This window comes from Festucalex cinctus, chromosome 16, assembly GCF_051991245.1.
Source record: "Festucalex cinctus isolate MCC-2025b chromosome 16, RoL_Fcin_1.0, whole genome shotgun sequence".
In the NCBI taxonomy this organism is placed as follows: Eukaryota; Metazoa; Chordata; class Actinopteri; order Syngnathiformes; family Syngnathidae; genus Festucalex; species Festucalex cinctus.
The window spans coordinates 2,602,501-2,615,000 of NC_135426.1; the positions used below are offsets into that span (position 1 = coordinate 2,602,501).

General features: G+C 38.9%; 1 protein-coding gene across 1 annotated transcript in view; it reads right to left on the reverse strand.

The window, feature by feature from the left end:
* Positions 1-10,453, reverse strand: part of col7a1l (collagen type VII alpha 1-like) — a 267,567-nt gene extending 257,114 nt beyond the window's left edge. The window contains 4 exon segments of the mRNA XM_077501253.1: positions 5,673-5,832; positions 5,906-6,086; positions 9,909-10,137; positions 10,313-10,453. Coding sequence (XP_077357379.1) covers positions 5,673-5,832; positions 5,906-6,086; positions 9,909-9,984 — 417 coding nt within the window. The 5' untranslated portion in view covers positions 9,985-10,137; positions 10,313-10,453.
* Positions 10,454-12,500: the final 2,047 nt, after the last annotated feature.

Sequence of the window (12,500 nt, forward strand, 5' to 3'; positions counted from 1 at the left end):
CCTGTTACTACTTCTGGTCTCAAGAATGGGGGGGAGACGTATAATCTGCGGGCCACTTTATAACAATTGGACACCAGTAGAAGTCACAAAACTAAGCTCGCACTACCCCCTAGTGGTCAAAAGCGGATACTATTAGCATTCAGTAAACTGCATCTCATAATAAGTGGGTTTGGCGGAGGCTTTCCCTTACCAATAAGATCTAAGCGTGAAGTGGGCAGGCAGGTTTGATAGCCAATCAGGAAAAGAGTTTGTACCATGGGTGATGCTTTATAAACTGTTGCATTTCCTGAGATTGTCAGATTTTTTCCATTTGCGCAAATTGAATGGTCTCAGTGTGCTTTTGCCAATAAAGCCGCTTTTTGTTCAGCTTGACTTTGGACTCCTGCCTGTTTTTTTGTTCTGACTCGCTTTTTCTTCCAACTCACAACGCCAAAGGGGACCTGGTGCATCAGCCTGCCAACAGGTGTTGGAACAGGTGTCGCTGCGGCCAGCCTTCCGGCTCCGGCCTGACCCGAGAGCCGACAAGGGTCTTCTCTTCTTTTTGTGTCGTGTTCAATAGACGTCAAACAGGTAAACCTAACACTAAGGCAGGGGTGGCAAACTGTGGTCCTCGAAGGCCGGAGTCCTGCAGGTTTTAGAGGTTTCCCTTTCCCTACTTGGACTGCAGCTGTATCTAATGAACAGGGTCGTTATCAGGCGTGTACAGAGCTTTCTGATGAGCTAATTATGAATCAGCTGTATTGAAGGAGGGAAATATCCGAAACCTGCAGGACTCCGGCCCTCCAGGACCGGATCTCGCCATCCTTGAACTAAGGCAATGTACTGCTGTATGGCATTCGCTACGTTTTATGTTTAGTTTGACTGGTAGAGGCCAGAAAGAATTTGATGCTTTTTTTTTTTTTTTTTTTTTTTTTTAAAGAATTATCTACTTTTTTCAATTGACGCTTGAGTGACATTTTTGCACACAAGTCAAAGCAGAAAATACGATCAGTGGCAGCTCGTGTCTATACAGCATTCGTGATGAAAATGTCTTTGTTCCACTTTCCAGAACAAAAAAAAAGATAAAAGTTCTGTCAAGATTTGGTCACTACGCTTGTTTTACTGTTAGAATCCACTCAACAGTTTAAATATTTGCTTAGTTATGTAGCTAAATAATTAATACACCACTGTTTGGGAGAGAAAAAAAAAAACTCATTTGGAAAGAGCATAACACTCGTTAAAGCCCCCCACAGATTTATTCATGGTTTCGTTTCTAATTGAATTCATAATTGAATGAATCAAGTGAAAAGAACAAGCGTGCGACTGAGACGAGCAATTTGCTTATTCATAAAAATGAAGCAAAGTTCACGGAAAGTTCAAGAAAGCAGAAGAAGAGGAGGAGGAGGCAGGACAGCATCAATATGAGATTGCAGCCGCTGCTCGCATGCGCTACAAATTCAATAGATCGGCCTGTAATCCTCTCGCCGCCGCCTTCCCACGTCAAGTGCAAAAATTATTCACACGCACGCACGCACACACCCGAGATAGCGGTGCTGATGGGAACGCTAACCGCCAGCGTTACTCAGAGTCTCCTCACCCGCTGATAGAGGAGGAAAAAAATACTTCACATTTTATCACTTGACAAGTTGAGTTGCTGTCTGGTGCAGGCAGGCAGCTCTGACTTTAATGCACTTCTTTTTTTTCCGTGTTTTGTTTTTTGGATTCTTGGAAAACGGGCCAATGGCTGGCTTCTTTTTGGCTTATGTATTGCTGCATTGGAGGATGGTCGCAAGTCGGATATATCCCAGTTGGTTTTTCCCAGTTCCAACCTGAAAGCGTTTGAGGCGAAAGTAAACAGCCAAAATGGCGCATATAGTGATAAAATGTTTTTTATTTTGGTTCTTAAAATTAATTTTGACCTCAAGCTTGCTTCATTTCTTGTTTTCATCTTATTTCGTAAGAATTCCATGCAGTTCAGTAGTTGACCATATAATTTTGTGCAGCAAGATAGTGGCATACTGTCACGTACATTGCGTTACATAGTGTTCATTTCATCAACAAAAACTAAACAAAAATCATTTCGTCAACACACATTTTTCACGTGACTAAATACCTCATTAATAATCAACAATTGGGACTAAATCAGTATGCACTTGCGTCGACTAATGAAGACGAGACGAAAATAAAAACTGGACTAAAATCTAACATTTTAGTAAAAAAAAAAAAAAAAAATGAGACGAAAATGATGATTTTGTAAAATCTTGTCTCTGCTAATCTGTCATGTCTGTGAAGATGTCATGTCATGTGACACAGCACAAATCACATGGGACAGACAGGAGGTGGATTCACGCTGAAATAATAATTAAAAAAAAAAAGTAAGTAAATTATAGTATATATAATAACTTAACATTAATCCAACGGCTATAACGTTCCAACAGCAACGAGAGCTGCGAGCAGCTATAAAGGGCCCTCGCAGCCTGGGCCACGTTGGGGTACTTGCACGTTGGGGTACTGGCGATTGGAAGCAGAATTTCTTTGAAAGTGCCATGATAAACCATTACGTGGATTTTTTTATTTTTTTTGCCAGGTGTGATGAGTGTGTCAAGCTCAATGGGTTTTGGTGATTGTTAAGATCTGCAAAAATCAGCGTCTTTTTTTATTTTTAGGCAATGAGTTGCCCTGATTGGTATTTTTTGCAAAAGTACATATACACATCATCGCTCGTACTCATTGCACAATGTTGCTTTTATTGTCCATAGAGGCGATCAAAAAAAAAAAAAAGAAACTAAATAAAAAAGTATATATGTTTGGATCGGTCTGATGCCAGTGAACATATTGAGTGGTGGAAAGTAAAAGAATATTCATAAATGACTTAGTTATTATCACACTTACAATGAGTTTACAATTTTTGTAAAAATACCGTAAGTGGGGTATTTTTTTTTTCATGCCTCAAGGGCTAGGTGGCGCTGCATATATAACTGAATGTTGTCATAGAGATACCTTCAGGCCTTGACTATAAACATACATGTCAAGTTTGGGATTTTTTGGTGCATGTACCGGGCAGTTATTAAGCATATCCTTTTTCATTGCGAAACACAAAATTTGATGCTCCGCCCTCATCATATAGTATTCCGAAAAGTCAAGATTTTTCCCCCTGTCGTTGGCTCAGGTCTTGACATGGTCCAGGTCAAGTCTGAAGTCAGTCGGATGAAACGTGTAGGAGAAGTGGGCAAAAGTATGCTCCCTGTAAACGTTCTAGAAGCGTAAAAAATGGGACATTCAAAAATTCGTAGCTCACTTCCTGTTCATTTTAGCACATGGGTCCAAGAGACTTTTTTGTAGGTCTTGGGCTCCCTCATACACCTAAAAAATTTCCAAAGATCTTGCTTAAACGTACAAGCGGGGCTGCTTAGTTAAAAATTTCTAAGGGGCGCTATTGAGTCATTTTTGTAAAAATAGCACAATCAACAATAAAATATTGCTCATTTTACCAGGCCAGATGTGTGTGCCAAGTTTCATGTGTTTCTGCGCATGTTTAGACCCTCAAAAGTGGCGTTGTTTTCTTGGCGAACAATGCTTAGCCACGCCCACAGCGATTCGCGAAAACTCATAAACTTCGTGTTGTGACATCATGAAGGCCAAAACCCTCTTCTGAGCAAATATGAGGTAGGTCCAGTTAACGTGTTTGGAGAAAAACGTTGAAGAAAATTCGTAAGAAAAAAAATTGCCACGAGGTGGCGCTATAAGTAAGATGAAATATAAGTTTGTAGATGTCTTAAGAGCTGGACTCTCATCAAATGTGTGAAATTTTGAGAAGATAGGATCATCTGGGTCAAGTTAAAGCAACTTTTATTGCCACGAAAAATCTTCAGACGTTGCGGCACCGTAACGGCCACGTCCTTTGGCAAAAAGTTACAATATTCGGTGTGGGGCATGATCAACATCTTAAGGCTTTTCTGACCAATTTTCAACTGGATCCCTTCAACGAGCTCGGCACAGTAGCTAAAAACGTAAAGTATGACATTTATTGTCACCACTAGGTGGCGCTAAATGAGTGATAAATAAATAAATAAATAAATAAATAAATAAGTGAATTTTATTATATAGATGTTTTCAGGCCGTGACTATTAAGTTGCATGAGAAGTTTGAGATTTTTTGGAGCTTGTACATGGGAGTTATTAAGCATTTTGTCTTTCTGGACAAATGAAATTTGAAAGGCAATTTTTGATGCCCCGCCCCGTCATATAGTATTTCGAATAGTCAAGATATTTTGCCCAGTTGTTGTCTCAGGTCTTGAGATGATACATGCCAAGTTTGAAGTCAATTGGATGAAAAATGTTTGCAAAGGGGGAAAAAGCATGACCACAGTGAATGTGCCAAAATGGGCCAAAATTGGACATTCAAAAATTCATAGCTCACTTCCTGTACAATTTAGGAAATGGCTTCCACTGACCTTTTTGTGCGTCTCGGGGTGCTACACGTGCCTGCCAATTTTCGTAGCTCAAGGTCAAACGGGCCGGGATTGGTTTTTATTTTTCTATGCTAGGGGGCGCTATAGAATCGCATTGTTATGACATCTACATAATATCACATTTTTCGCCTGACCCGAAGAGATTGCAAAGTTTGGTGAGTTTTCGGAAATGTTTAGGTCCTCAAAAATGCGATCGTTTACGGAGAAGAAGAAGAAGAAGAAGCGGAAGAATAATAATTCTTACAAAAACAAGAGGGACCTCGCAGCGGTCGCTGCTCGGGCCCTAATAATGCGACTCAAAACTAATGCTGGCTAACTTACTAGGTCGTAGCATGGAGGCGTAGTAGCCACTGAAATTGTGTGTCAAGTTGGTTTTCATCAAAAAGATGAGAAAATTTGATGTGAAATAGTCTGCTGACAAAAAAATATATACAGGGGTAAAATCCTGACAAAAACTACACTAAAATGTTGACAGTTTTTGTTGACTAAAACTAGATGAGTAAAATTACGTGAAATAGTTTTAGAGCCGAAAAGGTTCAATATAATATGCTGACAAAAGAAAGTGTGTGTGTATATATATATATATATATATATATATATATATATATATATATATATATATATATATATATATATATATATATATATATTTATTTATTTATTTATTTATTTATATACAGGGGTAAAATGGTTGTCCTGACTAAAACTAGACTAAAACGTTGACAGTTTTTGTTGACTAAAACTAGACGAATAAAATGACGTTTTCTTGGACTAAAATAAATTTTTAAAAAATGCTAGATTTAGAGTCAACTAAAAATGGACTAAATAAGAACAGAATGAGGTTGACTAACTATGATTAAAAACTAACAAGCATGATTGAAACCGGACTAAAATAGACAAAATTTCAAAATGGCAGACAAAATTAACAAGAGTGTTACGTGAAGTTATGTTGAATATTTATGTATGAAAAAAGCAATCTCGTTTTATTACTCGAGTAAATTGTGTTGTACCATTCACGGTCTGTGTTTGGAAAACAGTCACCATTGTAGAGTGACGTCACGTCGGTGAAGTTGGGGTCCCTTTTTTTCCTCCCCCCCGACTTCACAGGTGGAATTTCCAAGTTGAAGTTCCTGTACACACTTCCTGGTTTGAACTCGGAAAAGTCCCACTTCCGACCATCCTCGAATGCAGCATTAATCACACGGTTGGATTGATCAACTACCTTGGGTGCGTGGTCGCGACTGATGGCGGCGCTGAAAACCTGGTCTACGAGAAAGTGGAGGGCGGCGCCCGTCTTTCTGGCTCCGCCCTCGTAAGTCAGCATTCCGACGGCCCCGAGCACCGCCTCCAGGGAGTTGTAGTCCGTCAAGGCGATCGGCATCCTGGAAGCCAAAACAGGAAGTGACACACGATAGCAAAAAACGGTTGCGCTTGATTGCATGCCGACTTTTTAACCTGGGGGCGTTCCCGAAGACGGCGACCCCGAAGCGAACGCCCTCGGCTCCGACGAGGCCGTCCTTGAAGGAGGAGAGCGCCGCCGAGATAAAGTCTTTTGTGGCGGAGAAGCCGCTGGCACCCGCACTCCACGATTCGTCCACCAGGAAAACAATGTCTGCCTGCACCGCCGTCCTGCAGGCTGCCGCAGATTGTTCGATTAGCAACAGACAATCCCTCAAAAGTCTGTCATCTTCCCAAAATAGTCATTTTGCTGCATGCTTTGAATGTGGGGGGGAAAAAAGATGGTCCGAATTGAAATGTTGACAAGTTGTTTACATTGGATTGTGTTAAGAAGATAAATGTACATTTTTTCCATAGAATAGAATTCCATAGAATGCCATTTTCAGCGATAAAAAGTGAATATTTTGTCGATAATTAATGTGGTAACTTCATTATTTTTCATGTACAATTAATACATTTAACTCATTCACTCCCTGCCATTTTCACAGATGCAATTCTCTTCACTCCCGGCTGTTTAATTAATTTTGACCGAATTTACAAGGTCCGAAGAATATTGTGTTCTCGTACTATAAAAACATGGAACTTACCAAAGGAAAGATTAAAGTCTCTTCTTTAATCATCAAAGCATCAAAGCCTTATGTATGCCTAGCATTAAAAAAAAAAATGTATTAATACGTCTTTTGGACACTTAAAACATGTAAAATAGAACGTATTTATACGTTTTTGGGAGCAAATGAGTTAAAAAGTCATTTTTCTACTTTCAATCAGTTAACTGACCAAACCCAGAAAACAGGTGAGGCATGATTGGCCGTTACTTACTTCCTCAGCACAAGTGATGTCATCATCAGTCGACAGTAAGTAGAAAAAATACTTTTTAATAAAGGCATTCATTGTACATGAAAAATAATGAAGTTATCACATTAATTCTGGACAAAATATTCACTTTTTACTGTTAAAAATTGTTCAATTAGGATGCAGCGATACAACTTTTTTTTCAAACCAAACATTGACATTTGGGTACTCACTGACACCAAGCATCGATACTTGATGCATTCTGCAGTTGTGATGAAAATGTCTGACTTGAATCAAATATTGTTCAGGAATGCAACACACAAACTTTTATGGAAAGTATGGTAAGTTTCATTCACATTCATTCAGCTAACCCTTTTTTAGAGTAACAACTAGTCTACTGGTAAAGTAGTATCGCTTTTTTTTTTTTTTAAAGTATTTTCAACAGTCTCAGCACCAATACCGATATGGGAATCAGAATCATCTTGCATCCCTAGTTAAGATAAATTTGGAATTTAATTTAAATTAATTAATTTATTAATTTCTTTATTAATAATAATAATTATTTAATTTAGTTTAATTTATTATATTTATAATTTATTTAATTTATTTATAATAATAATTATTATTATTATTAATAATAATTAATTAATTAATTTAAATGGAATTATCAAAGCACTTTTTTTGTTGTTGCCTGAAACAAAAACAGAGAGAGCATCTGGGCAAATTTGTGATGTCATAAAAAAAATAAAAAAAATAAAAAACTGACTCACAAAATAGTCAAAAGTGTCTGTCTTAAAAGGCAAATCTGCTGAGCATGCTATCAACGTCGTCACACTTGTCATGTCACTAGATGGCAGTGTTGCCTCATCACCACGTTTGCATGCTCAACATCTGCAGGGAGTTCCACAAACTCCCACGAATGCTTAACGAGACGCAAGTCAGCCCAAAAAGAGAGCATCAATATTCTGAGCACTCCAGCAATAAAACTTTAGCGCAGCAATGAGCAACGCTTCCAATGTTAAGGTAAACACAGCCCGCATAAGCGTGCCGCGCGGCCGTCAACCCCACCTCCTCACGCCTGCCCCAAGATAACAAGCGCATATCCAGGAATGAGACGTGCAAGAGGAGAGTAAATAAGACATCGTTTCATCGGTGAATGGCATTTTGGATCATCGGCTGGAAGGCCAAGGATGGAAAACGTGATCAATTATCCACAAATGGCTTTGGAAGAATGTTCGGTCAGATCAGGATTGCTCTCATTTTGGAAGGGAATCCATTTTTTGAGAGCACAAAAAGGTGGCGTGCAGCATGTTACCACCAGTTGCTAAACTCATTTACTCCCAAAAAACGTATAAATACGTTTTATTTTAAATGTTTGAAGTGTCCCAAAGATGTATTTATACATTTATGTTTTATTTTATGCTAGAAAATACAGAAGGCTTTGATGCAGCAACTGCAAAGGACGGGTGAACAAATGGTAGTTATTATACAAACGGCCATCAGGTGGCAGCAGAGTATAAGGGATCAACCAGCCATGTTGAAAAAAAGCTCTATTACAATTCCAAGTAGATTTGGTGAATAATGATGAAACTTAGCTATATTCTAATGCTAATTGCTGCATAACGGAAACAGATAGAAATATACTTTTTTTTCCTGATGAAAGAAGAGACTTTAATCTTTCTTTTGGTAGGTTCCATGTTTTGATAGCAATAGAACACAATATTGTGTGGGCCTTGCAGAATCAGTCCAAATCCAGTCAAACGGCCAGCAGCAAATGGGATTGCTTGACTCAAAATGGCTGCTGGGAGTGAATGAGTTAATCACATCAGATAATAGTTCAGTGGACTCCAACATTTGCTATATGGCTGCTGTCCAGTGCAAATATCCAAATATGGCTAATTTCATATTTTTCCCCACAAATCAACACTATTGGCCGATCCCCATTCCCCACATCGTCCATTATTTTACGCATTATTACCAGTTTTAAGAGTGCTTAGGAATAATAATTCCATTACCACTCAACACTCAACTGCCTGAGATACATTTTGCTGCATTATATTAAAATAAGATACGATATGATACACCTTTCTTTATCCCACAGTGGGGAAATTCACCGTTGCCTCAAGATTCAAAGTATGAACATTTTTCTTTTAATAGTTAGATGAGATATATTTGAGTAAGTTTGTGCTGTTATAAATGGGTCGCTCGCTATAATGCTTTGGTGAAGAAGGAAGTGGTCAGACACTACAGGTGGGTGGTGCATGCAGATTCAATTCTGACGATTTAATGGTATCACCAGCTCATTTTATTAACTGCATCACTCAGGGTTTGAAGATGTTTGCGTTTGGGAGGATGATGTATCCATTTCGCCCATCATCTGAATCACTAACAGTGCACAAAAAAAAGATTTAGATTAGATTACAATGAATGTATGAAATAGCAATAAGATCATGTTTAGGGTTGCGCAATGGTATATGATCACAATTTCAGGTGTAATGATTCAGTTGGCGTTTTGATTTCCTGAAAAGTCAAGGTTTTGGAAAAGTAACGATCACCCCCCGGCACATGATCAAAAATATCATCTTTCACGTTCACTTTGAAGAGCCTGAATTTGTGCTGAACTCACTTCACTCCCAGCAGTCATTTTTACAGAAGCAATCCCCTTCACTCCCAACTGTTTTACCGGATTTGGACTGATTTTGCAAGGCCCACAGAATATTGTATTCTATTGCTATCAAAACATTGAACCTACCAAAAGAAAGAGTCTCTTCTTTCATCAGGACAAAAAAAAAAGAAGTATATTTTTATCTGTTTCCGTTTTGCAGTAATTATAGCCAAGTTTCATCATTATTCACAAATCCAATTAGAATTGTATTGAGCTGTTTTCCAAAATGGCCCTGATTGATCTCTTATACTCTGCTACCACCTGATGGCCGTTTTTGTAATTACTACCATTGCTTCACCCGTTCTCTACAGTACAGAGGCTGCATAAAAGCTTTCTGTATGCTCTAACATGAAACAAACTTAAAATATTTAAAATAGAATGTATTTATACGTTTTTGGGAGCAAATTGTTAAAAAAACAAGCAACCGCAAAGAATCCCGACAGACTTCTTCGGTCTTTGCATTCCACATAGGTAAGTTCATCTTCATCCCAATCGTTTGCTGACTGACATTCCAGTGAGGCAACAGGAGTGATGTCATCATACCTTCAGCTCGAGCCGCGACGCTCCGACACAGGAGGCAAAGCGACAGGAGAAGCATACAAGCGTGAGGGCGGCCCATACTCTTCTTCTCCACGTCCTCTTCGCCCCTTTGCGATCACTCGCGCCTCCTCCTCCTCCTCTCCTCCCGTCCGCCCGCTGCCGCCTCGCCTCACAAAACCCCTTCCAGGACGGCGCTCGGGGATCGTCAATTCCCGCGCTGCTTGCCTCTTATCTGAGACGAGCAAAGTCAAAGAGAGATAAAAACGTGAGCACATCGTGTTGAACTTGCCGCAAGACGCGTGTGGCGGCCACGCACGAATGCAAATCATTCGCTATTTATCATCTAGTTATTGCAGATTGTCCTAATAAAAAGGCGAGAGGGGGATAATAAAAAGCTTGCTTTCTACCTTGCGGACAGTTTTACAGCACATTCCCACAGTGTCAAAAAGGTTGAAAAGTCTCACACAGGCAGCCTTTTTAAATAGTCTTATAGTACGGCAGCTATCAGAAGCAATTACTGTGCCATCTAAACAAACACGCCGTTTGGATTTTATGAGCCCAATAAAGCAAAAAAAGTGGCCGTCTCCAATGGCGGAGCCAGAGGGGGGGCCGGGGTGGCACGTGCCCCTGCTGAAATGTGATTGGACCCAGCAGACGCCAAATGATTGACATATCACGGCACCGGCGCAGTGACGTCGCACGCCTTGCCGATGCAGCCTGCCAGCATTTTTTTCAAGCAGACGCCTACTAATTGTTATGCCCCTCCTGAACAGTGGCTGGCGCTACTTACGACAAAGCATTATAATCCACCTCACTAGGAGTCTGGAGAAGGAGAATCGTCTGTTTTAAGGAGCAGTCTCCTGAGTACCGAGAATGCATGTTGGCGTTTGGCTATATCATGTTTGTTTGCCTGTGAGACGTGAGTGACTGTTTAAAATAACTTTTATGTTCAGATTATGGGTGTCAAAATTGTCACGTTATTATCTCGTTAACTTAAAGTGCCTTTAACGGTACTATTTTTTTTTAACGCTCGATTAACGACCGCTTCTTATTTGGAAAGGCTCTATCAGGGAATTCTAGTCACCACGCAGTAGAAACGTCCACGTCAAAACTACCCAATAGAAATGCACTGGAGCTAAAATACAGTGTTTAAGGGGCAGAATATAGGTGGAGGAGCCATTTGGACTGTGTCTCACCACTACCACCCGTGCCTTGCTTTGAAAGAACGCACTCGGTTAGCCGTTGCGTTCGCACCGAGCACCAAGAGGCGTCCATGGGCACTCTGAAACCCCTGTGAGAGTAAAGAGCCGAATGGACGCCGTCTTGACAGTTGGAGTGAGCCCAATCCTATTTATCTTTAAATGTGAGGCGTATTTTATTCAGCATCTCCACAAAATATCTCATCAAGGTGAAAGTGAAACTACCGATGTGTTCGCTGTAACAGTAGAGCGGCCTCAGCTGCGTCTCGCATCCGAGAACTTAACAAAATAAAAGCGTCCGACGTCATTAAAAGGAGTCACTATAACACAATTTAGAAGTAATAAATTAAATGATACTGCCTAATGTGTGGGGATTGGCGTCAAGTTGTATTTTACAATTTTAAAATGTGCAGAAACTCGCAAGTTACTTATTGTTTAAAATTACAGAGCTATTAATATGAAAAGAACACATGGGTCGTTTCTGGTTCCTATGCAGTAAAAATTCGTCATTTTACAATGCACATCCTATTTCACTTAACAAAATAAAAGCCTAGCGCGAATGCATATATTTGTGGGGATTGTGTTGTATTTTACAGTTTTAAAAATGTGCATAATTTCACAAGTTACTTCATGTTAAAAATTAGGCAGCTCCTAATATGAAAAGAGAAATGCATTGAGCTTTTATATATTATATATTATTATACCATGTTGTAGTGATAGAAAAATGACCAAAACAAATCAGTCACGCTTTGGTTTGGTTTTACAGTACAGCACATATTTTATTTTTATTTTTTTTTAAACTTTTTTTCTTGAATTGTTATGAAATTACTCTATCAATGAATTTTTAAATTCTTTTAATTGAATTGTGATGAAATTACTCTATCAATGACTAAAAAAAAAAAAAACATATTGAAATTGTACATTTTATTGTAAATGTAGGTATAAATTGAGATATAAAATGTGCAATTAATGTGTGATTAATAGTCAGTTAATTATTGAAGTAATGTGATTAATTATGATTACAAATTTTAATCCACTGACACCTCTAGTTCAGATAGATTGTTTTGGACGGACATCAATAAGCAACGTAGTTTTGTGCAAGCTAAAAATAAGTATGTTGTTGTTGTTGTTATGCAATACAATAGCACCCTCCAATGGTTGAAAGTTCAAACAGACACTAACTGACGTTTGCATTTACAGGTAGAAGTGGAGGATTTATTAACATTATTATTAATTAATCACATTATTAAATTATGTGGTTGTAAATGAAGTAGTAGTTGGAGTAATACATTTATTTTTCATAGGGTGTGTGGAAAATGAAACGACAAGGAGAGTTTGGCACTTAGACAGGATCTTTAGTCATACTGTAATACAAATTTACATTATGTTCATATTA